The 26,433-nt window shown below is 34.7% G+C and overlaps 1 protein-coding gene across 9 annotated transcripts in view; it reads right to left on the bottom strand.

The window, feature by feature from the left end:
• Window positions 1-261: 261 nt before the first annotated feature.
• SLC35F5 (solute carrier family 35 member F5) overlaps window positions 262-26,433 on the bottom strand; it is a 42,952-nt gene continuing 16,780 nt past the window's right edge. For 4 of the 9 annotated variants that reach the window (XM_009185022.4, XM_021923527.2, XM_009185019.4 and 1 more), the window contains 9 exons: window positions 22,265-22,346; window positions 21,075-21,162; window positions 19,241-19,305; window positions 17,043-17,147; window positions 13,019-13,178; window positions 10,743-10,833; window positions 6,780-6,934; window positions 2,618-2,655; window positions 262-2,501 (listed from right to left, as the gene is read on the bottom strand). In XM_009185022.4, the coding sequence (XP_009183286.2) occupies window positions 2,461-2,501; window positions 2,618-2,655; window positions 6,780-6,934; window positions 10,743-10,833; window positions 13,019-13,178; window positions 17,043-17,147; window positions 19,241-19,305; window positions 21,075-21,162; window positions 22,265-22,346 (825 nt within the window). In that variant the 3' untranslated portion in view covers window positions 262-2,460. Of the gene's footprint in view, window positions 2,656-5,534; window positions 5,629-6,779; window positions 6,935-10,742; window positions 10,834-13,018; window positions 13,179-17,042; window positions 17,148-19,240; window positions 19,306-21,074; window positions 21,163-22,264; window positions 22,347-26,433 lie in introns of all 9 variants that reach the window. The other 5 variants (XM_003909192.5, XM_009185021.4, XM_009185023.4 and 2 more) reach the window with 3 other exon arrangements.

Below are 26,433 nucleotides of genomic sequence, written 5' to 3'. Positions count from 1 at the left end.
AATTTAAATTTATTTAAAGGAATAAGTATGGGTGCATTACATAAACCTAATGGCTCTCCTAAGCTCCAAAACGCACTCATTTCAAAAGCATTCACTTTTAAGGCTGCCTCATTTTTCACCTTTGTTTTGGTTGAGATTCTGATGTTCACCTAACAAAGTCTTTCTGACAAAACAGACTTCCTTCAATCCAGGTCATAATTTGAAACATTATACAATAATGAGATTTAAGTGATGAATAGAAAGAAAAGTAGGAGACTGAAAAGATACCAGAAATTTCTATTTGTTTTTAGATTCAGAAAAATATAATTACAGGCCAACATGGTTCTGATAGACAGGAAGGATGTCAGCAGTTACTTGAATGTAACCCCTTCTCAGCATTTCCAAAGACCTGCAATGTGGTTGTTGTGATCTAAGGGCCTTGTTACCTAGTTTCCAGGCAATCCACAGAATTGAAGCAACCCAGCACAACTTTATTTCGTGAGAAGATGAACCCTTAACTATGAAGGTGCAGAAAGGAAGTCTTCAACTGCTCACTCACCATGGCTACAGTATTCAAATGCAACAATCATTCCGAGAAATAAAACCTGTGAGAAAAAGAGAACAGGTGGGCAAGCGAAGCAGCAGTGATTCATACTTTCAGTTAACCAATTGAGTGGTGGTGCTTCCTTCTAAAGAAGTTGTTCTTTGATTTTTTGTTTTAAGAAACAGAACAGCAGCAGTATACTGGAAGAAGATTGCCTGAAGATCTATCCAGCCTGTTAACTACGGCTTAGTACTTCCAGAATCCTGAGTGACAACACATGACCTGTGTGATGAGAGGAGCACAGAGCACATGAACAACCAAAAGATTCTAAGCTCAGCTTCTTTCTCTATCGCATTTACAGAATAATTTTAAATTTCAGTTTCACCTCCACTACTTCAACTATTTTACCCTGTAAATTGCTGAAGGTCTTTGTGAACTATCGAACAGCAAAAACAAAAAGTAGAAGTATCTAGATAATAAACTTCAACCAAAAGTAGTCCTTTAGTAATTAAAATGTTACTTCCTTAAGTTCTTTTTAAAAGAAAATTCCTCAGAAGTCCACATTCTTTACATGCCTTCACCCTGTTGAGCTTAAACAGGTCAAAAGTATAATAAACTCAACATTATTTTTAAATTGCGTTATTGGTGGTGCCACATGAGAAAAGAGCTGTTTTTGCCACTTTGGGCTGGATGATTAAAACAGAGAGAGAGAGAGAGAGCTGTTTGTATTTTAAATTTAATATCATAAACAATTTTTAAAGGTAATAAAGAAGTTCTCAGAATGAAGCAGAAGGAAGGCTAAACTTCATTTTCGACTCATGGTAACACCAAAGCAATTTTAAGAATGTGAATAGGAAGCTAAACACTGCAAACTGAATTCTTAAAAATCAGATTAGTTGAGAAATTTTGAAGAGAATTAAACTATTCACAGAAAACTTGAAAAGAATATTGATTAATCAAAAGCCTGTGAATCCTGGGACACACGTTTACTGGTACTATGGTGAATAGAGTCCAGGAGCAGGTGCACAGTGAGCACATGTGCCTAAGTTTAAGAATTGCAATTACAAGTATTTCACATTTAATTTAATCTTAGTAGAGGAACAGTTCAGATGTGATTTTAAAAACAGAATCCCTTCTCGCCTTCCTTCCTTGGTACTTTAACCATTACAAATTTATTCAAGAAAACTAAAATTATTTAAAGAAGAGGCATCTAGTTCTAGAGTAATCTGGCATATTCATATGAGAAAAAATTAGAAATCACTTGATACATCTATAATACACAAATACACATATAAACATTGTATTTTAATAATACTCTTTGTCACTTCAATTTAAATCATTCCATTATGAAAATTTCTTAATTGAAGGGAGACTATTTCTTCAAAACTCTAAATTAAACAGAGCTTTATCAATTAAGTTTACAGCAATATAGCCTTTAGAAATACATATTTCTTCATTTTATAATAATACTTCCCCTTTAAAAATTTGCCATGGTTTGTCACAGATTTAAAATACAAGGCACCTAATGCTATAAAAGAATAATACAGTAAATGTAGTGTAAGTGAATCAGATATTTTCTCAAATATTTATTCTTTTTAAAGTTCCACGAAATTTGCACAAACATGCTTTGTTGCATAAATTAAACATTTTTTGTGTGGTTAATTTGCAATATTCAACAAAACCCAAAAATACCATCCATACTTACTACAGGTAGCTTATTTTAGCATTTTACCTGTCAGAAACACTGGTCTATGAACACTTAAGTGATTTCTTGAAAACATTTTTATAATATATTCCAGCATTTAACAAGTATGTGAAAATAAAGTCCCGGAACATTAGGATTTATTCCTTGATTAGTTCAAATGATTTCAACAGCTGAATTCCTTGAGATGTGTAAGGCAGGTTGGTCCTTTGGATGGACTGTAGACTGGAACTTCCTAGAACTGTAGTGATATGTACACAGCTACATAGCAAAGTGCTTCATTATGAAAATGAAGAAAACAGGTATGAGAAAAATATATTTTAGAGTTTCAAAGAACTGAAACTGTTATTTTTCAGACTAGGCACTGAAACATTTTTTCTACAAAAACTTGCCAGAGATTGTCTCTTCGCTGTATAGTTCCATTATCGTGCTAAAAACAAAAACCACAGAAATGTGATTAGATTATAATTTCATAGTTTTAGTTTTCTACAGTTTACATTTTAAAAAGCAAATTATCTTAAAATGAAATACCTATTTTCACGGTATACATACTTAATAACTGGATACTCAAATTTGGAGTACTAAGAACTTATGAATGTGACTTCTATAGCAATGTCAAAAGCTGACATCGACATGAGAGATTGTGTATTAGCAGTTAGTTTTACTCCTGGTATATTCCACCATTACTCCTGCAAAGACAAAGACACTTGCCCAGTCTATTCTACTCTGTTGCAATCCATCTTCTTTAGTCTTCACTCTTTCTTCTTTACCCAGCTCTCACTTCTAAAAATACTGAAACCTTGCTGGATATGGGTGGGTTTAAGTGTGAGTATGAGAACAATGCACAGCATACCCAAGAAAAATAATGCATAAATTACAGCATTAAAAAGCTTTCAAGAATACAAAGTCCTCACTTAATGTCACAGGTTCTAGGAAACTGACTTTAGGTCCCCGAATAACATTGTTTTGTTCAGTGTTGTTACATTATAATGTTGATGCAAAAAAAAAAAAAAAAGGTTTTGCTGTAATTTTGCTGAAAGTCACAGTTTATAAGAACCTATTGATGATGTTAAGTGAGGACTTACTATAATTGTGTTTATGGTTTTTTTTAATTTAAAGATGGCACATAAACACATATTTAGTTCCACTTGTTCTCCAAAACCTCACTAAAAAGAAAATAAAGGATTAAAAAATATATTTTTCAATAGAAGTAAGGTCTCACTATGTTGCCCAGGCTAGTCTCAAACTCCTGAGCTCAAGTGATCCTCCCTCCTCAGCCTCCCAAAATGCTAGGATTACAGGCATGAGTCACTGTGCCCAGCTTGGAATTTTTTTCTTAAAAGGAATAAACCACACGGACAAAAAGAAAAGTAGAGAAATGAGAAAATAACAGCCAACTCTTAGTTAGCAATGGAAAAATAGGACCAGATATCTCTGCAAGGAGGGATGAAGAAACAACTACAAACAGGAAGACTGGTATAATGTCTATAGCAAAAGCAGAGAGACACTCAGATGCCCTCTCTTACTTTTCACAGTTGGCCAAGTGCCTTTTCTTTAACCCAGGAGAAGACTTTAAGGTTTATTCTCCAAAAAGGGTAGTAACAGAGGATCTCTGCATAAGGGAAATACCAGGACAAATCCTACATGGCTCAGTTATAAGTAACAATTTTTTAGTGACAGCAGTATAAACACTGACTACAGATCTATCCAAAATTATGCAATAACTATACAGGGATGATGAGGAGGCGGAACTGATATGGAGATAGGAGGCATGTGAGGTGGGAGCAGAGGAGGAGTAAAGTTGAAAATAATCTGTCTTCATTGATCTCAGTGGAAAAGTCAGCTGAAGATGCCTAAAACTGAGAACTCATGGAACAGAAGTCATAAGCATGATACTTAGGGAGACAAGAAGGAAAACACCAAAGGAATCAGCTAAGAGTTTAATTTCCTCAGAGTGGGAAGAGAATGAAAGCAGGATGGGCAGGGCAGGGAAGGGCAGGGGTAGCTGCCTTGTACAAAAAGTCTTGGAGAACTAGAGCTTAAACCATGTGCAGTATAAACTAGATTTAAAAACAGCCCACTCAAGAAAAACAGATAACCAGGACCGTTAGCCGTAGGTTAGAAGCAAGTTTACCATGAGGATGATGAAACTTAAACTTCAAGCCCAACATAAGTGTTAACAATTGACAGGAGTTGTACAATGTTCTAGATAGGGAGGGAAAACTCAGTAGCAATCAAGAAACATTTCAATATAAATTGCCTAAAGATGTCTCAGAAAAAGGGGCCTGGATCTTCAGAATTCTAGTAGTTTATTGTGATCTTTCATTCTAAATAATCACTTTTGTACCTGCAAAATATGTATGTTGCATTTAATTCAAGCATCCATTCAGCAAAATGTCATGTACTCTACCATCAAAGACATATAGAAGACACTATTTCTTAAAATGTAAAAAATGGGAAAATATTCCAGAAGCATTGTTAAATGACAAAGCAATGTCAGAGAATGAGGATATACACTGTGCCAGTTATGTAAAACACACACATAAAAGACTAGTATTTTCCAACCAGTATATTGTACACCAGAATATTACATTTTTCTTACTTTTATCATCAGAGAAAAAATATTTTTCTAAAGCATATTATTAAATAAAATGACCCTTAGCATGAATAAAAATAAGAGTTAAAACTTCCTGATCATTTGAGTCAGGCACTATTGTACATACTTTATATTTACCAAGTATTTACTATTTTAACACCCTTATAAGGGAGGTTCTATTGTAATCCCATTTCACAAATAAGAAAACCAGAGCACCAAGGGATTAAGAACCTTGCATCGGGCCACACAGCTAGTATGTGCAGAAGATAGAATTGGAGCCCAGGCTTCAGCCCCTTTAGCCTTTAAGGCTGTATGGCCTCTCAAACAACTAATTATAAAAATCAATCCTGGCCAGGCGCGGTGGCTCATGCTTGTAATCCCAGCACTCTGGGAGGCCGAGGCGGGCAGATACGAGGTCAGGAGATCGAGACCATCCTGGCTAACACAGTGAAACCCCATGTCTACTAAAAATACAAAAAATTAGCCGGGCGTGGTGGCGGGCGCCTGTAGTCCCAGCTACTCAGGAGGCTGAGGCAAGAGAATGGCATGAACCTGGGAGGCAGAGCTTGCAGTGAGCCAAGTTTGTGCCACTGTACTCCAGCCTGGGCAACAGAGTGAGACTCCATCTCAAAAAAAAAAAAAAATCAATCCTTTGTTTGAATATTACACAAATAAGAACCATATTCAATAGTAAACCCAGCTCACATACAAACCTGGGCTACAGACAACAGCTAACTAGCTCCATCCTCCTGAGAAACACTGTGCATAGAAATGAGACTCTCACACTGTTCGCTGTCTTCTGGAACTCTTGAGAAAAAAAAAAAAAAGTCAATAATTAAGGAAAGCTTTAGAGCTGAAAAGGAACCTTAAACCTTATTTATTCCATTGGCTGAAGCTATGTGGGCAGGATGCAAGTCAGTGGCAGAACCAACACTAGGATAAAATTTCTCAAGAAGTCGTACCAAGTTAGCAGTTTTTGTTTTTGTTTTTTAAATAAGAGATAGGGTCTCACTTTTTGTTTTTTAAATAAGAGACAGGGTATCACTCTGTCACCCACGCTAAAGTGTAGTGGTGCTATCATAGTTCACTGCAGCTTTGAATTCCTGGGTTCAAGTGATCCTCCTACCTCAGCCTCCCAAGTAGCTTGGGACTACAGGTATATGCCATCATGTCTGGGTAATTTTTTTTTATTTTCTTAGAGACAGGGTCTTGATATGTTGCTCAGGCTGGTCTCGAGCTCCTAACCTCAAGCAATCCTCCCACCTCAGCCTCCAGAGTCACTGGAATCAAGTTCTTTTCATAGCAAAATATAAAAAGCTTTCATTCTTAAATAGAAAGAAATTGGAAAGAAAAATTGAGGCAATACTATTCTATCACGAATTATGTTCAAACCAATAAAAGTCTTCTATATTTAAGTTTGTTATGGCAAAACAGTAAACCTTTTGGTATTACCTGTGAATCAAAACTTTTTTAAAAAATTGTAGTTATTAGGCAGGCAAATCACTTGTGGTCGGGAATTCAAGGCCAGCCTGGCCAACATGGTGAAACCCTGTCTCTACTAAAAATACAAAAATTAGCTGGGCATGGTGGTGTGTGCCTGTGATCTCAGCTACTCAGGAGGCTGAGGCAGAGAATCACTTGAACCCAGGAGTCAGAGGTTGCAGTGAGCTGAGGTCATACCATTGCACTCCAGGCTGGACTACAGAGCAAGACTCTGTCAAGAAAGAGAAAAGAAGAAGAAAGAAAGAGAGAAAGAAAAGGAAAGAGAGAGAGAAAGAGAAAGAATCTTATTACCCAAAAGATCTAAACAAATTATTTTATTTTTATCTGCCATAACATATAAGTTATCATCTTTCAATAATTCCTCACAAAATCTCTAAAAGCTAGGCCAGCATGATGCAATTCTCAGTTATCTAGCAAACACTATTTTAAAAAATGTGTATTGGGACTAAACTTACCTCTGAATTCGATGTTTTCTGCATATAAAAGCAAATATTCTTCTGATTCCCACCATCACAGGATCCCAATTATTATAATGGCATAGGAGAGTTACAATAAAAAATGAAAAAAATACAGGGATAGCTCCTGCAAAAAATAACCAAGAAAACTGCACCTAAAAATAAAAGATAGAGGAAAAAACACACCCACAATTATCATTAAGGCAATTTCCCCCTTCAATGTAAGTTTTCTATTTGTGACAACTAGCAGGAATAAGAACAACGGGAAGACAAAATTAAACACCGACGGTATATTAAGTGTATTATTATTAAGTAAGAATTCAAGACTTCAACTTACAATTCCATGTACCTAAATTACCAACAACAATAGTTCTTGCTTGGAAAACAGGCTAAAGGAAAGCCAAAAAAACATACTTTCCATTTATAGGCATTGCACACTGAGAGTAGCGATATACAGTATGAAACTTTGGTCCTGCACACCATGTTGCTCATTCCTTTTTCACTGTTTGCTGCCTGGTCTCAAATAGTTCCCTCTTCCTCAATTTCCACAGTCATCTTCAAAAAATGTACATTTTCGTAAAAACTTATAGTTGTGCTATCCTGTGTATGCTACAGTTCTTATGACAGTACCAAAAACAAATTAAGTGCAAATGTATGACACTCAAAACTAGCAATAAATGAAAAAACCTCAAAATGAAATAATGACTGAGTAAAATAAAGAAAAAAATATAGGAATATTTTTACTAAGGAATATTAGTCAGAGAAGACAAGCAACAAGACAAGCCTCATCAGTGAAGGGCCCTCTGATGTCAGCAAGTGTGATCCTCCAATCCATCATTTATCAGGGTTGTCAAGAAAATAAAAAATATCTGTAAGTAGGGTGGAGGTATTAAAATCAAAAAGAAAAAAAATAAGAAAAAAATAAACAAGAAAACAAATATATACATAAAAAGAAAATAAAAAATAATGAGATGCCATAAAGTTACCAAAACAAAACTAATTCTTCCCTTTCACTAGTTCACTTTTACCATCTAGACTCAACTAAAGATCAGAAACAATTGTCAAAGAAGCCTACACCGATCAGCTACTGAGACTTAAGCGCAGCACACAGGAGGTTTGCTTTAAAAAAATGATGAAAATAGTAACTTCTATCTGTAAAATAGGGAAGGAAAACTGTGTTTGCCCTCTTTGAGAATTCCAAAAAAAAAAGTCTGGAATCACAGGCAAGACTCCCTCTGGTGGAAAACATATACTATTCCATTTCATAGCACCATTAGTCAGAGTAAAGGGGTTTTGTGAGCATAATGTCTTTTATGAGGGAACTCACAGTACATAACACAAGAATAATAACTGGCGATTTTTAACATGCAGGCCCTATTTGTATGGTATTCATCCATGGTGACTGAGTCAGCCTGAGAACACCCCAGAAAGAATAGTCATTAAACTAAAAAGTCTTCATTTAGTTATGAAATTACCAATATATTTTAACATATTCCTGGAATATTTGCCAGAACAACTAATAATCAGGAAAAGCCATGCTGTATTTAAATTACCCAAGATCAGAAAAGGTATTAAGAAGTTATAAATAATGCAATTAAAAATGTAGCTATAGTTGACAGAATGATTTCATGAATATTCAACTAAAACCCTTCTTTCATAACTGAATCAAAGCAAACTTAATAAAGACAGATAAAGCCCTAGAAGACTTTAGAAGGCAAGTTCGCTTGCAACAATGTAGTTGTGTATATGTTGTCTCATAATAAAAAACTTCTAATTTGATTTCCAACAAGCTAAGACAAAAGAAATGAAGCCACTTATTACAACAAAGAAAATTACCTATGTAAACAAAAAATTGTTTTCTAATTCCTAAATATATCTGAATATAAAATAGAATATGATCAGGGATGCTTCCTATTATATAAAATAATTATAAATAGACTTAAATAACCAATTTGTTTCAAGCACAATAATGTTAATAAATGCTAACATTTCAGAAGCTATAAATAAATACAGTTAGCTAAGTGAACCTAAAACCCTATAAAAGTAGATTTCTCTTATCATGTTTCTGTCACAGTTCTGGACACACCCTGCTTCTTTTTCCAGATGGAATCTCCCTAACCTCAATCCCAACACCAACGCACAGCCTACTCCTTTAACTGATTGCCCAGTTCTAGATATGAAGACAATCAAGAAAACCAGATCTTTTTCTTGATTGTCTTCATATCTAGAACTCGGCAATCAGTTAAAGTTTAGTTATGTTTTCATAATTAATTGCTTGTACATACATTTTCCCGTTTTGCCTTTATCCTAAAATGCTTTATTAAACAAATTATAACCATTATTATTTGTAATGATAATTATTAAATGACTAATCATTTAATAAATTTAGGTCCCCTGTGACTATTCTCTTAAAAATTCCTGAACATTAACCTGCAATTTTTTTCAATCTACGAAAGCTTATGTTTTTAAAATATCAGTACAATAAAGATGATTTACACAGTAGTCTACGAAAATCCTCTAGCAAGTAGCATTTTCCCAGTTTCACAACCATTTAGGATTACGACCTGAAGATGAAGAAGGACCTAGATATTACTTAAATCTATAAAAGAATGATTTGTAATAATGTGTAATGTTAGTGTTATATAGAATATCCACATTCTATGAAAATGCAAGTTATGTAAGGTAATTAATTCTTAATTAAGGAGAGAATCTCAGTTCTTTAACCATGACAAATAAATAAGAATTTACTGAACCATAAAACAAAGTTAAATATCAGTAAAGAATTGTTTTATAAATAGAGAGGATATATAGCACTAAGCATATTTCACTTTTATCTTTTTTTTTTTTTTGAGACAGAATCTTGTTCTGTTGCCCAGGCTGGAGTGCAGTGGCATGATCTCAGCTCACTGCAACCTCCATCTCCCAGGTTCAAGTGATTCTCCTGCCTCAGCCTCCCAAGTAGCTGGAATTATAGGTGCACACCACCACACCCAGCTAATTTTTGTATTTTTAGTAGAGTCGGGGTTTCACTATGTTGGCCAGGCTGGTCTCGAACTCCTGACCTCAAGTGATCCGGCTGCCTTGGCCTCCCACGTGCTGGGATAACAGGCATGAGCCATGGTGCCCAGCCACTTTTATCTTAAAAACTGCACAAAGACCTAAAGAAAAATAGCTTTAAAAATTTGACTATTGCTTGTACACATTATAAACCTTTGGGTCTTGAAATATTTCCCTCTTCAAATTATATTAGACTAAAACACACACACACACTTCTATGACTTAGTAGTTGTAGTTAAATGCCTACATCTACTGAACTGTGTGATAAATGGCTATGCTCCATCTTTCAGTGTGGGCAACAGCATACCTCTGTTCTTCCTGCTATACCTAGGAGCACTGAATAAACTCTTCCCTTCTAGGCTGTTGGGAGAAACATCCCAGATTCTCTTTTCTGTGGTGTTAGCATTGCCAATATTATTACAAGAATCCCCGCATCCATACTAGGCCTTCAGAGAAGAGGGATGGGACACCCACTCTGCTGAGTCCAGAGAGAGATGGCTAACATTCACTGCAAACAACATTATTCGTGTACTGCTCATATCTTCGGTAGTATCAGCACAGTGTTAAGGAACCTGTGATACGGTTCATCGCAGAAACTAAAATGCTTATATGATAAAATGTGACTTACCAAAGAACATCTGGAACAGAATCAGCTCTAAAACTGGAGAACTACATATGAAGATGATGCCCTTAACTTAGAAATTTAGGGAAAAAAATGGAAAAGCTAAAAATGGAAATTATCTATTTCTTTGGTACTTTTTATATTTCTATGTAGTAAAGCACCTTGGGAGAGAAAGCATCAAGTATTATTTATGTTTGTATCCTTATAATTTAATCACATCTCAACTTTCATTACGTTTGTTTTAATAACATACCTAAAATATCTATGAATAATAGTTTCCTTACCTTTTGCATACACATGTCAGCTATTATGGACAGAGGTATTGTAAGGCTTAGTGCAAGTGTGCCTATCAATGATGAGGTAAGAAAGCAGCCCCTAAAAAAAAGAAAATAGACATTTCTATATTAAAAAAATTAAACAACCAAAGAAAAACACTGAACAAAGACTTTCTTATAATATAGGCTTGTGAGATCAGGAGCAAAGATAAGAGGTTAGGATAGATAGAGACATAAAATATAATAAAGTCATTAAGATGATTCTCAAAGTTTTTCTTCAAATATTAAAAATACAAATATGTAAGTATAAAAAGCTCAAAATATTTTATGCTATTTTCAAGATCTGTTTGCAGATATTCAACTTTGAGTTTATAGCTTATATTTCATTAATTTTTTTAAAAAACTGTTGAACAGTTGTTACAGTTTTGTGATGATACGTAGATAACAAAGAAAACAGCAATATTAATGTTGCAGGACAATACTTCACACATAGACTTTAAGGAAGTGATAAGCCAACATGTGATTCTGTCACCAAGCAAAAATATCTCACCTTCATGAACACTAAAATAGTGTGTTATTCTTTTGATTTGGCTTGGCATAAAAAAGAAAGGCTTGAATATTCTTTAAAAATATCTTCTTGTTGTTTTCCATTTTTCTAACAATTGTCCTAACCAAAAGTTAAGTTCTTTAATTTCACCTTGAATTATCAATGTGGGTATGAAATTTTGAAATATCTATCTGCATATAATTTTGTTGAATTGAAAGAAAATATTATACCCAATGGAGACAGATGAGCCATTTATAAAGACTGATAATTTGGGTTTGTAAGGAGAAAATGAATTATAAGCCAAGACAAAACCATAATGTATATCGTTAGGACTACAGATCCATGGAAGTTATAGGCAAGTAAAATCTAGCTCAGTATATGTCAGAATTAATAATGCTGTCCTGCAATAAAAGGGGCTATCTCTCAATAAAGTGTCACTAGAAGTACTGAACAGAGGCTGAACAATTAGTCCTTTTTGATGAGGTAAAGGGAATTTAAGTACTTGTGGTTCCCACTACTTAGCTGCTCTGTGAAAAGAGCGTTCGGGGTCAAATATAGCATATGTTCTTGGATATTTGTCACGCAGAGTACTATAATAAAAAACCTGGAAGGTAGAATTATAAAGCCTGTTTGACTTAATCCAGCTTTTAAGGTGGATCCAATTTAGCTGATGGCTAAAGCCTTTTGTCATCTGTTAATAGTTCAGGTTAAAACAATCGACTATCTAAAATGTATATAATTAAAGATGAAAAAATTAATGAATTAATGGATTATGATTTTAAAGAATTTTAGATCAACAAAGGAGTTTAGATAAGAACATAAATTACTACAACACAAAGTAAATCTTCAAGTATTACACAAAAGAGAGTGAATATGGGGGATCCAAGAAAACAGATACTCCTTAACTGGGCAGGGAGGCACAGCAGTATAGGCAGAGCATTAAGGAAGACTCCACAAAAAAAGTCCATTTCTGTTGCAGTCTTTCACAAGGGAAAACTAGTTAACAGTTTCAATGGGTATGTAATAAAATTCATTTTACTCATTTATGTTTTATTCATTCTATTTATTTAAGTTTCTATTAAATAAAAATAGGACTAAGTATAAAGCTCTGTTATTTGAAAGGTTTCTCAAACTCCATATATGATACTGTCTTCAAATTATTTTAAGTTTATTATTGCATATCAATATATTGGATATATAGCATATCAAAGTATGTCAACATCTCAAATCAATCAGAGTTTAAGGTTTACATATCTGGCTCACCGATATGAAAGGTCCTGAAAATAAATAAAACAAAAACACCTATGAACAAGCAAACAGATATTCCAAAGCCTCTTAAATAAGCACCATCTCCTGGATTCTCAATTAGAACTCATGCCTTCACACTTGGCATACATAACTCATACATTTGGATATCCATTAGATAATGACTACTTTCATTTGCATAATACTCCACTTTCTAAAACATTTTTACAGATTTAGACCATTCATATGCATTCCTTCATTCAACAAGTATTTATTGAGCTCCTCCTGTGGACAAGGCCCTACTCTGGAATGGGCACACAGAAGTTAAAAAACAAAGTCCCTGCTCTAGTGGAGTTAAAGTATTCAGTTTTACGTGTGTTGCAGAATGGGGTGCACAGGAAGGGCCACCAGCAAACAGACAAAATATAAACGCTTAAAATATCCAAAAATTAATCAACTGATAATTAATAATTGGAGAATAAACAGTACATACCACAACCACAGGAACTCTGAGAGTACTGTTCCAATAAGGCCATTAATGATAATGCACATTAATACTACTTTATTGGGAAACTCGAAGTCCTCAAATCCAGTATAATGAAGTAAAAAGAAACCTGGCCATAAGAGCAGCAGATTAAATAAACCTACAAAACCTGAACATGTATAAAAGAAACAAAAGTTAAAATTGTGATTTATTTCTATTCTCCAAGCTTATTAACTCTAAAATCAAAATTAGATTTTGCACAAAAGCACTCTGGGAGATTTCACTAGCTAAACCTTCTGTTGGTTTGTTTTTAAGTCATTCCTGTGAATAGCTCAAAACCATAAAAAGAAAACTGTCTGAAGCAACTGGTGATCAGTCAGTTCAACTATCCCACTGTATGGGAGCAACTACTGTGGAGTAAACCACTTAGGACAACTCAACAAGAAGGGCTGTTAGCCTTAGCAACTGACAATATAGTGCCCTAGAACTTAAAAGAAATAACTGGTATGTATGTGTTTGTGTATTCAGCCTAAATTAATTTTAAAGAATTGGATGGTTTGCTTTCTGATTCAAGTATTTATGTCCAAAACACTTGTGCTATGCGAGCAGTAATGGAAGAAGTTCCAAAGGAGATAAAACTCTTGGTTCCTGCATTCCCAGACCTCTAGCTAGTTAGTGAGAAAGTCTGTACACACAAAGAGCTATTCAACATATGAGCAAAGTACAGACTGACCAGTTATTAAGGAAAGCCATCCCACATAGTGGTTAAGTGTGTGCTCGGCAGTCTGACTGCCTGGGTCCAATCCCAGCTCTATCAATCATTGAATAGTAATGCAAACCTTATACCTCTTTTAAGCCTTAGTTTTCCAATCTATAAACATAAAATAAAATTTAATAATATTTAATTAGGTTGCTGGCAAGATTAAACACATAAAATATAGCATAGTATCTGGCACAGAGTAAGCATTTAATAAAAGCAAATATTACTATAGAAATTAAGTTTATATATGACTATATACATGTGAAAGTAAAGACTATAAAGAAAAAAGATTACAACTGTATAATAAATTTTGTTGTACTTTCTATGTAGTTTATGTCACAAATTTGCTATATGATTTATGCGGTAACCATATAGCTTTCTTAAAAGAAAATTAAATTACAGTAGATATATAATTGATACTATGTCACCTAAATAATAAACCGGTAATTAGGATGCCTAATTAAATCTTAACAGGGCAGGAGCACCCACTCTCTATCTGATGCTAAAGACTCACAGCCACCCCACTTCTGTGAAGGGAGGGGCAAATAAGTCTGCCTTTCCCAGCAAGTTCCCACCCTCCACCCCACCCCATCTTCTGCAGCTCATGACTAATTGATGGAGGCTTTATGAGGCCGGCCATCATGGCTCAAGGCCCAGACATATTAGCTGCTCTCCCTCTGCTCCCCGCCCTAGCACCTGCAATGAATTGGGCCAAACCTCAGTTATACTTGTGTGCCACACGGTTCTTTCCCTTTCTCTATCTTGCTTCCTTCACTCCAAGTTTTTCCTTCAGTGAACTCCCCACAATAAATCACCTACACAAATTCCCCATCTCATATCCTGTTTTAGGGAGCCCAACTATTATGGTTTGGCTCTGTGTCCCCACCCAAATCTCATCTCGAATTGTAATCCCCATGTGTCAGGGAGGGACCTGGTGGGAGGTGACTGGATCATGGGGGCGGTTCCCCCATGCTGTTCACATCATAGTGAGTTCTTACAAGATTTGATGGTTTTAACGTCTTTGGCAGTTCCCCCTTCACAAGTTCTCTCTCTCTTGCCAGTGTGTAAAACATGCCTTGCTTCCCCTTCACCTTACGCCATGATTGTAAGTTTCCTGAGGCCTCCCCAGCCATGCAGAACTGAGTCAATTAAACCTCTTTTGTTTATAAATTACCCAGTCTCAGGTAGTTCTTTATAGCAGTGGGAAAACAGACTAATACACAACCTTCAGACATCTATTCATTAAAAAAACAACAACAAAAGAACACATATACAGGACACATGACCTAAAATGCTTAAATAACATTACAAAGTTGTTTTAATGAAACACCAAAATGTGGCATTACCAAGAACTGAATCTATTTTCTGGTCCCTGAAGTGCTGAGTCTATGAAATCCCACATAAATTAACATCCTTTGACCTAAAGACAAAAGTCCCAATGACTCCACCTATTCCCTAGACTGCCCAGAATCTGGCACCACACACCTTTCTGTTCTTCCACAAAGCGAAGTTCCAGCACAATCATTCAGATCTACTCACTGCTCCGCGTTAAGCCTCTGCTCAAACTCCCTTGCCTGAAGACCCCCCAATATCCCAATCCTGACTTCTCCGAATCGTGTCTATTCTAAAGCCCAGGGCAGATCAATATTGCTTTACATATCACATCACATATGAACAGGACCAACACAAGCTACATGTCTATATGCACTCTCCCTAATATGAGTAAATTAAGCAATTTTTCTTGCAAGTTGTCAACGTTTAAATTTTCAAAAAGTATCACTGACCTAACCACCTACCTCTAACACTAAAATAAACTAGCATTTTATTCCTTTCCAAATAAAATTTTCTATGACTGCCAAATAAAATATCATTAAAATTATCTTTTCTTTTTTAAGAGACAGCATCTTATTCTGTTACCCAGGCTAGGGTGCAGAGACACAATCATAGCTCACTGCAGACTTGAACTCCTGGACTCAAGTGATTCTCCTGCCTCAGCCTCTCAAGTAGCTGGGATTACAGACACATGCAACCAAACCTGGCTATTAAGCTATATTTCTTGAATTCTGTATTTAAAAAGAAATTAAGCAATCACTCAGCCTCATGGCTTTTCAAACATTTTATTTTTGTTAGTCTTCAGATACAGGTATTTAAACTATTTTTAGTTTTAAAATAGTCTTTTTAAAAAAAAAAATTAAATAGAAATGTGGTCTCCCTATGTTGACCAGGCTGATCTTAAATCCCTGGCTTCAAGCAATCCTCCTGCCTCAGCCTCTCAAAGTGCTGGGATCACAGGAGTCAGCCACCATGCCCAACCATAAGAAAAATCTTTACTACAAATTAAATTCTAATGCAAAATGCTCAACAAAGTAGAGCTGTTCCAAAGGTGAAGCAGCAAAGGAGTCCAAGAACTAGACCCCTGCATGCAACTCTATTTCCTTCCAACCATCCCGGGAGCCTATCTATTCCCTAAATCACAGTTTAGAGGCCATTCATCTAGTCCAATTTCCTCATATTCCAGATGTCTATGAGATAGATAAAGTTACAACAGCTGGATTCCAGGTCTCCTGACTCCTTGTAAGCTGCACTTTGAACTCTTATCACTGAGCTTCTTTATCTATTTACATTCAGATATCTTTTGAAAGATAGCTTGTCAATGTGTTCTTCTTCTGCAGTCGTACAGATATCGCAAGTTCTTTCCTGAACTGATGTTAGGCAAAGGAAAATTTATAAACCATATCTAGAAACTATAATTGGGTAATTTGAGAAGGAATCTATGTTATAAAAGTGTCTGTGTCTTAAAGATAAAATGCAAATGAAAACCCTTTAAATGGCCCACAATTTTTAATGTAAATAAGTACATAGACTATGAGAGCATTAAACATATAATTTGGGGGCAGTCTCCCCAATCCTTTGCTAACTATTCAAAACTGGCAAAATGTAAAATACAGCAGGTAAACTCTCATATGCTTATAAGAGCATAACTCTGTCATATCGCTGAGATAAATATCTGACTTGCAGTCTGAAGACATCAATTTGAAAAAAAGTGTTAGGAGTTTCTGTCACACACTAGGGAGATGGGCATTCCCTCATAGGTACACAACCATGCAGGATAAAGTAAACATTGGGATTGGCCTTCATAATCTTTAAATGGTTTTGAAGAATCATATGGAAGAAAAAAAAAAAAGCGTTCCCTATTCCGTCCAAAAAAACAAAAGCAAAACCCTGTGTTAGACATTTACAGTAAATAGCCTCACAAGTTAAACATATTCTTACCAAAGAACATTGGAATATCCAACTTATCTTCTCTATCTACTTTTCTCTTAATCATAACAATATATACAGCATAGAGCATGGCTCCAGCAAGAGACCAAATGGAACCTGTAAAAATCAACATGATTTAAAGCAACCACTCATTAATTCATTCAATATACACTTAAAATCCAATAATGTGTCAGATAATATTGCAAGAATATACAAAAGTGAAAAGATATATAATTAGATAAATCACCTTTATATTGATACAAAGATATATAATGAAAAGGTATAGCCTACCCCATCCACGTCTTTTAGTAGTACAGGAAGGAGTTTAGTGTGTTAACAAATACATGCAAAAGCATTCACCTCAATGATCTGACCAAAACCTATACATATTATAGTAATACAACTAAAAAGTAACACTTTGTTTTTAATTTGGAAATGCATGTTTCTTATTTTACCCTACATAAACAATCTTGACACCTGGCATTTTCCAACTTAACAAATGTTTCTTTCCATCACTAAGCTGTTGCTTGTATTGTCTTCCTTACCCCCATATATCATTCTTAATATGTATTGCACTACCACTCCCATCTTAAAGGCTCTGTTAAAGTTTCATTTCTTCCACAAAGCATCCTCTTTCTAATCTGCTGCATTTCCGTTCTGTCTTCTGTTTTAGACAATACTTACTATTGTCAAGTATGGTATTAGTTTAATCCCTAGTAGCTTCATTTTATAAATCTCATATTGTTCCAAATCAAGAACTCCTTGAAAACTACAAACACATAATTTATACTTTTTAATGTTCCAAAATAGCTAACATAATACAGCTCTCACAGTACATGAATAATAAATACTGATTCTCTTCATTAACTCTCTCAAAAACATTTAAACTTTTTAAAACAGCTAAATAATGTTCTGCCAAGTGGTCATATTCAATACTTTAATCAATTATTCAAAAGATGAATGTTTTATTACATCTTTTATTATTTTCAAACTTTTTTAAAGCTTTTGTCAACAAAATCTTGCACACACATGCACATACCAAATACATATTTTGTTTTATGTATTTGTATACAAAAAGCTGCTCTGGGTGAGAAAGAGGTGAGGAGGTTCAAAGCACAGCTCACTGGGTAGTAGTTAGGAATAATTTAGAAAGCATTGTTCTATTCAATAAACCTCAAATATCTAAAGAAGTATCCAAAGAGAAATAATTAATATAGGTTTATTTTTTATTATGAGGTCTCACTATGCCGCCCAGGCTGGTCTTGAACTCCTGGCCTCAAGCAATCCTCCCACCTTGGCCTCCCAAAGCACTGGGATAACAGGCATGAGTCACCATGCTCAGCCCAGCTAGGTTCTATTTATTTTTGTTTTTGTTAAGTCTAAGCAATGGATCAAAAACTAAGTGTTCATCATAGCAGTAACTGTTTCAGACAAGAATCAAGAGTGAATGACAATATTCCTGGGTGATATGACAGCAACGGGAAATTTGTATAGCCTCAAAGAATCCCCAACAAGATGCTTATTACTTACAATGGGAAAAATTAATAACTTTACACTATAATAAGGTAGTTGATTTTAACCACCTTAAAATTAACATTCCCAGCAACAGGACAAATCAATATCAATGCCTGTTGGTAGAATGCACTTATCAGGAAACAATATCACTTCCATTATATTCTTACCAAAAATGCACAACCTCAATTTAACCAAAGAAAATGTCTGACAAATACAAATTGAGGAACATTCTACAAACCAACTAGGTGGGACCCTACAAAAGTGTCAAGGTCATAAAAGAAGACTGAGAAACAGTTCTGCATTTAAAGGAAACTAAGGAAACATGACAATTAAATGCAATAAATAATCCTAGATCGGAAAAAGAACATTAGTGTAAAAAATGGCAAAATTTGAAAAGGCTTTGTAGATAACAGCATTATAGTCAATGTTAATTCCTGATTTTTATAACTGTATAATAGTTATGTACGTTGTTAACATTTGAAAAATCTGGGTGAAGGCTATGAGAATTCACTAAAATATTTATGCATTTTTTAATATTGTTTCCCAAGGAAAAGTTTAAAAAAACACCCTGCTAGTGCCTACACTTTGTACGTGTATCTGTGCGCGTGAGCATGCACATTTGACTTTCTTGTTTACTCTAACAAAAAACTTTCCTGTATACTCTTAACAGAGAGAATGCAGAGTCAAGTACTTACCTATTGTATCTCTTCCAGCAGATTTTTCAGACCCTGACAGGTTTACCAGTACAACACCTCCAATGCTATGAGAATAACAGTCATTAATGATGAGCTAAACAATTCTGAAAAGGCTAATCATAAAGATAAAAATTATTTATAAGTGATCAAGACTAATCTCAACTTTGGGTAACACTGTCAAATAATTTAGCAATTTCAATAACAATATCTAACAATATCAATATAATATAGTGTTATATTCGTATTAACTCATTTAATCCTCATAAAATGTACAATATTATACCTTATAAGGAAGTATTATTACTGCCATTCCCATTTTACATGTGAAAACTAATACACAAAGAGGTAAGGTAACTTGACCAAGATCACATAGCCGAGACTGAAACGCAGGCAGTTTTACTCCACAGTCCAGTGCTCTTAAGTGCTATGCTATCAACTGTCTTTCAATTAGGAATGAATTAACCAACTTGTCATCCCTTTCCAATCTTTCTTTTGGATTACACAAATATATCAAACCCATATAAATCCAGCAATGTAACAGTACTTACTCTTGCTTATTGGTAAAATCTAAATTAACGGTAAAACTATCCTTATGTGCTTAAACAATTTCACTAATCTCATGATTTTAGTGGATAAAAATAAGACTGAATTAAGGTTGTAGAGATATCAGAGGTCATTCATAAACTCAACTGTTATTTTCTGGGCATCTAATATGAGCAAAGCACAGGGTTACAGAAGTGACCAAAACAGATGTGGTTCCTGTCCTCAGGGAACTTACATTGTCTTTCTATTTCTATGAATCTTATAAATTGTAACATGTTTTCAAGTAGATGAGATATTCCTAATTTAAAAAAAAAAAAAGCCTAATTCTCTCACCCTGATCAGAAAGACCAGGGTGGCAGTGGGAGAAGATGAAAGAAAATATGTATTCCCTTATGGAAAGATGTCATCAGAACTTAAATGTAGTCCTTAAATATGCATACCCTTCAATTAAATCATCACAATTTTCTGTAATAATCATTGTTCATATTCAGATTCAGCTATTATTTATTGAGTATCCACAATATATTTAGAAACCAGGGGTTTTGTTTCCATTTAGATGATGATGATTATGATAATGGCTAAATATAGGGAGCACCTCCTGTTGTGTATCACACATTGTTCCAAGCACTTTAGAAGTTCTACTCATTCAATCCTCATAATAATCCTATGAGAGAAATCCTATTATTATCCCCAATATACAGATGAGACAATTGGCACAGAAACGTAAGGAACTTGCCCAAGATCTCAAAACTAATAATGATGGAGATGGGATTGGATTCCAAGTGGTTTGGCTTGAGGCCACACTCTTGTCTCTCAATTGATGAAATGAGATTTCTTTGCTTAGATTTCCTTCCAGATTGTTGCTATGTAAAATTCTTTTTATATTCTCAGAAATTGAATCTCTTAGTAAAATGCCAATTCAAAGCAAAGTATTAAACAATGTTTAATACATAATTCTTAAGAACATACACTTACACAAAAAATTTCTAAGTAACACTTTTTTTAAAGGTACAGATAGTAAATATTTTAGGCTTGTGGGCCACATTGTTGCAATTCAACTCTGCCTCTGTAGTGCTAAAATGGCCATAGACAATTTGCAAATAGATGAGAGTAGCTGTGTTTCAATAAAATTTGGATGTGACAGGGCTGAGTAGCATCATGTCCATTTAAAGCCTTCTTTTATCCACATCTTTCTTTGCTCTTACAATATAAACTACCCTGGTGCCACTATCAGAAATTGTGACATTGTATTTTTAAGCAGAGTAAACTAGCTATCACAGTATATTCTTACCTTAAAATTACAGCTAATAGTTTAGAAAGGGTAAATCTATCTCCACTGTTACTTGGAAATACTGCAGCAAGGATTAAGGTAAAAAGTCCTATCAGGAGAAAAGAATTTAAAAATGGTACATGAGTTTAAATACTGTCAACATTTTTACTAACAACTTCATTGTTTAAATAAGCAAATTATATACCTAACTTTCAAATTATTTTTGTCACTCTTAACTAAGAAAATAACTGCAGTTAAGTAATGACTAGACTGAAATGTTTAAAGTTCATGCATAAAATAGCCTCCAAACTAAACCATGTTTATTTCAACAGTACAGATCAAGTACAGTCCTATTTATTTTAAACTAATAGGAAACTTAAATCTTATTCAGAGTAACATGTTGACTTCATCATAATCAAGCTTGTGTCCTGAAGTTATTTTTACAGCTTCAAAAATACTTTTGTCTTCCAGATTTGAAAAGTGATTCAATCTTAAAAATAAAACACCTATCATAGGGCAAATTATAGTTCTGAAATAAGCAATTACATTTTAGCCAAAGGGTCTAGAAAAAGATCTCGGAAAAGTATGTATGAAGGGAAAGGCAACTACAATACAAAAGGCCAGCCTATAAAACTGTAATATATTGTTATATTAAAAAAAATTGTAAATTATTTGAAGGAACATAAATAGCACAGGCTAAGGCATGAAACTACAGTCATGCTTAACAACAGGGATAAATACAGAGAAAATGCGTGTCGTTCGGCAATGTCATCCTTGTGCCACCATCATAGAGCACACTTACACAAACCTAAATGGTATAGCCTACTACACAGCTAGGCAATATGCTATAGCCTATTGCTTATAGGCTACCAAATTGTATAGCATGTTACTGTATTGAATACTCTAGGCAATTGTAACACAGCGGTAAGTATTTGTGTATCCAAACATATTTAAACATAAAAAAGGTACAGTAAAAATATAGTATTATAATCTTATAGGACCACCATTGTATATACAGTCTGTTGTAGATTGAAACATCATATGTGGCACCTGACTATATACAGATTAAAAGGCAGTTATAATAGACTAATGTATATTAGAACTAATATAAGAAGCTATAACGAGATAAAAATGCTGTATATGTACACACATATACACCAGAAATATATACACTGATTTACAATGCAGAGTTTTAAAGACAAATTTCTTACCAGAAGTTGAAGATAAAATATTAACTATAGCAACTTGTGTGTCTGAAAGTGCTTCTTGATATGACAAATTTGCCAAAAACCACTAAAGGAAAAGAAAACCAAAGTGAACCCTAATGAAAGACATGTTTACATCTGTCATTACAATTCAGAATTCCCTCTTTTGTTCTCCTCCTAAATACTATTCTCACAAGATGTTTTAAAAGCTGCTTTGTATTGAAAAAAATCACAGGCTCCCAAAAAAGACAAACATTTATAATCAGACCTAAGACCCCGCTACCCAGTTTCCCTTAAAATTTAACAATAGTTGGTTAACAATTAGCATTCAGATTTTTCTTTTTTTTTTTTAATGAGAGTAAAATCAAGTATCAAATCAATTTAAAAATTTGCTTTATCTAGGCTGGGCATAGTGGCTCATGCCTGTAATCCCAGCATTTTGGGAGGCTGAGGTGGGTGGATTGCTTGAGCCCAGAAAGACCAGCCTGGGCAACACAGTGAAACCCCATTTCTACAAAAAAAGATACAAAAATAAGCCAGGCGTGGTAGTGCACACCTGTAATCCCAGCTACATGGGAGGCTGAGGTGGGAGGATTACTTGAGCCTGGGAAGTTGAGGCTGCAGTGAGGCATGACTGCCTCACTGCACTTCAGCCTAGGTGACAGAGAGACCATGTCTCAGAAAAAAAAAAAAAAAAAAAAAAATTGCTTTATCTAAGTACTGCTGACACTCTGTGAAGTTTATCTAAATCATATTTAAATTTGGGAAAATTCTCCGACATTAGAATATGTACAGATGAATACAGCATAATGAGAAATCTATTAAACCAGATGATGTGCGTGGATATGGATGGTCTTAGCTAGCTAGCTGGATTGAAACATAAAAGGCTATATTCACTTTGGAAATTTAGACATGTCCTATGAAAATTGTTAATTTACTGGTTAATTGTGATTGTTTTTCTGAATCTCAGTTTGGAGACACAACCCAAAGAGTTCTCATAACTTTGGATACAGTGAAGGAAGCTTTCCAGCTATCAGGATCTTTTTAAAAAAAATTCTTTCTTCTCTTCCACTTATCTAGGTTAGGATGGAGAATAAGACATAATACTTTTGGCCAGGCGCGGTGACTCACGCCTGTAATCCCAGCACTTTGGGAGGCTGAGACGGGCGGATCATGAGGTCAGGAGGTCGAGACCATCCTGGCTAACAATGGTGAAACCCCGTCTCTACTAAAAATACAAAAAATTAGCCGGGCGTGGTGGTGGGCGCCTGTAGTCCCAGCTACTTGGGAGGCTGAGGCAGGAGAATGTGTGAACCCGGGAGGCGGAGCTTGCAGTAAGCTGAGATCGTGCCACCGCACTCCAGCCTGGGCGACAGAGCAATACTCCGTCTCAAAAAAAAAAAAAAAGGAAATAATACTTTTTTTGATGAAGGCTGGCAGGATGTGTGTGTGTCCAAAGTTCAGTAATTTTCACTGATAATTCATCCATTTTTTATGGATAACACTTTTTTTTACTATCTGAAACAATGCAACTATGAATATCTTAATTCTAGCACGTGCCTGCCACCTGGTACATAAGTACATGAGTGTCACCAAAGCATATACTAAGAGGTGGATTGCTGGGTCAAGCAAAGTAAACTAACAGCTAGACTAATTGTTTTTGGTGTCTCTGCTACTTACACTGGTTGACTCGAAGAGCTATCCCACTAAATGACTTATCTCTATTAAGACAGGAACATCTAACTCTCTCAGAGCTTGTGGCTGAGTAGTATTACACTAGTATTCACACTGCAAAGAAGCAGTAGAGACACACGATTGTAGAGCACTATCAGAAGGCAGCAGATGGCTGAGAGCCTAGTAGTCTCCATTCAGTCTATACTGTACTCAAGGCTAAAGCCAGAATGAAATTATGGCAACGTGGCTCTGATTCCATCTGCAATCCTTTAATTTCCTCGATAATTTCACATGCCTATCTAGATAAAACGAGGTAACAACTGATGGGCAATATCAAACATATATGGCAAGAGAAGCCACAATCTGCGTGCAGATGAAGTGCTAGAAAGGAAGACTCAACCCTTAATCTTATCTGTCAAAGATTTTCTCCATGAACAGACAATGCTCACAGAGTGATTATTAGCTTTCTTGACCCACTTCTCTTACTATTTTTATACTTAAATATTGTCCTCATTTTCCAAACAACCTCACTGGTCCATGCTAATTCAAGGTAAATAAATAAAAACAGATCACTTAGATAAGAAGCATTCAAAGGTCATAAGAATCCTTCATTAGCTGTGAACTCTTTCCAGAATAACCTTTCCATTCTCTACCTCTCACCAAACACCATTCTTTGGCTATTGTTTCCACGGCACCCTCATCACAAAAGAAGACCCATCTCAACCATCCTCCAATAAAAATTGTCCATACAACGTCTGCCTTCATTGTTTCAGAGTTGAGGACAATGATTTATGAATAATTATAGCAAATAATACATTTCATAATTTCATTAGTAGTAATTCATTTATAAATTGTCATAAAACATTAATATTTGACAAAATATTGTGTATGTTCAAGGTATATAACATGATTTAATATACACATAACATTGTCTACTGATTACCATAGTCAAATTAGCACATCCATCATCACCCATAGTTACCATTTTTCTGTGTGTATATGTGATGAACACACTGAAGAATCTGCTCTTATCAAATTACAAGAATATAGTACTGTTATCTGAAGTCTCCATACACATTAGTTCCCAAAACTTATTTATCTTATAATTGAAATTATGTACTCTTTGATCAACACGTCCCCATTTCCCTACCATTCTACTCTCTGGCAACCACCATTCTACTCTTTGCTTCTATTTTAGATTCTACATACGTAAGTGAGATCATATTTGTGAGTATTTGACATTCTATGCCTAGCTTATTTTATTTAGCATAATGTCTTCCAGGTTTGTCCATGTTGTTGCAAATGGCAGGATTTCCTTCTTTTTACAGCTGAATAATATTACATTATGTTCAGCCATGAAAATGTACTATACATATTCATCCATCGATAGACACTCAGGTTATTCCCATATCTTGTCTATGATGAATACTGTAAAATAAACATGGAGGTGCAGACATCTCTATGAGATACTGATTTCATTTACTTTGGATATGTAGTAAGAGATATTCTTGATAAAGCCAGTATCACCTAAATTATATTTTACAGGAAAAAAAAAAAACCTAGTAAGACAAAAGATATTCAAAGAAGATTGGCAAATACAGTAATCATTAACTCCTTTTAATCTACACTGTCCAGTACATTAGACACTAGCCACTCATGGCTACTGAGCAATTGAAATTGGCTGGTCTGAACTGAAAAGTGCTTTAAGTATAATGCATACTGGGTTTAGAAGATTTTAGTACAAAAAAGAATGTAAACTATCTCATCAATAATTTTTACATCAATAACATGTTGAAATAATATTTTTACATATAGTGGGTTAAATACAAATATAATATTGAAATTGATAACATCTGTTTCCTTTTCCTTTTTTAAATGCATCTACTAGATAATTTAAAACTATGTTTGTGGCCTGCATTTGAGGCTCATGTTATATTTCTATTGAACAGCACTGCTCTTAACCTTACCTAAAGCTTATCATTCTATTAAGCTAGATTTCTAAAAAGGTAAGTTTTCTCTCAGTATCTGCAGGGGATTGGGTCCAGGACCCCAACCCCAAAGGTATCAAAATCCAAAGATGCTCGAGTCCCTTACATAAAATGGCATAGCATTTGGATACAATCTACACACATCCTCCCATATACTTTAAATCATCTCTAGATTACTCGTACCTAAGACAACGTAAATAGTTGTTGTGCTATTGTTTTTTAATCTCTATTATTTTTATTGTTATATTGCTGTTCTTCTATTTTTTCACCTTCACTATTTTTGATCTGAAGTTGGTTGGATCCAAGGAGGCAGAACTCAAGGATTTGGAGGACAAACTGTATGTCTGGACTATATTCCTCTGACTTCCCAAAGGAATGCCTTTATTTTAGTGATAACTTGATTAATAATATTCTGCTAGGTAAATCAAAAGAAAATCTTTGGAATTTGCAGTATGATAATTACATATGTAATAAAAATAGTTTAAAGTCTCATATATTCACGTTATTTTATTA

The sequence above is a fragment of the Papio anubis genome, chromosome 10 (assembly GCF_008728515.1).
Source record: "Papio anubis isolate 15944 chromosome 10, Panubis1.0, whole genome shotgun sequence".
Taxonomy (NCBI): Eukaryota; Metazoa; Chordata; class Mammalia; order Primates; family Cercopithecidae; genus Papio; species Papio anubis.
This window is presented reverse-complemented; position numbering and strand designations above follow the sequence as displayed.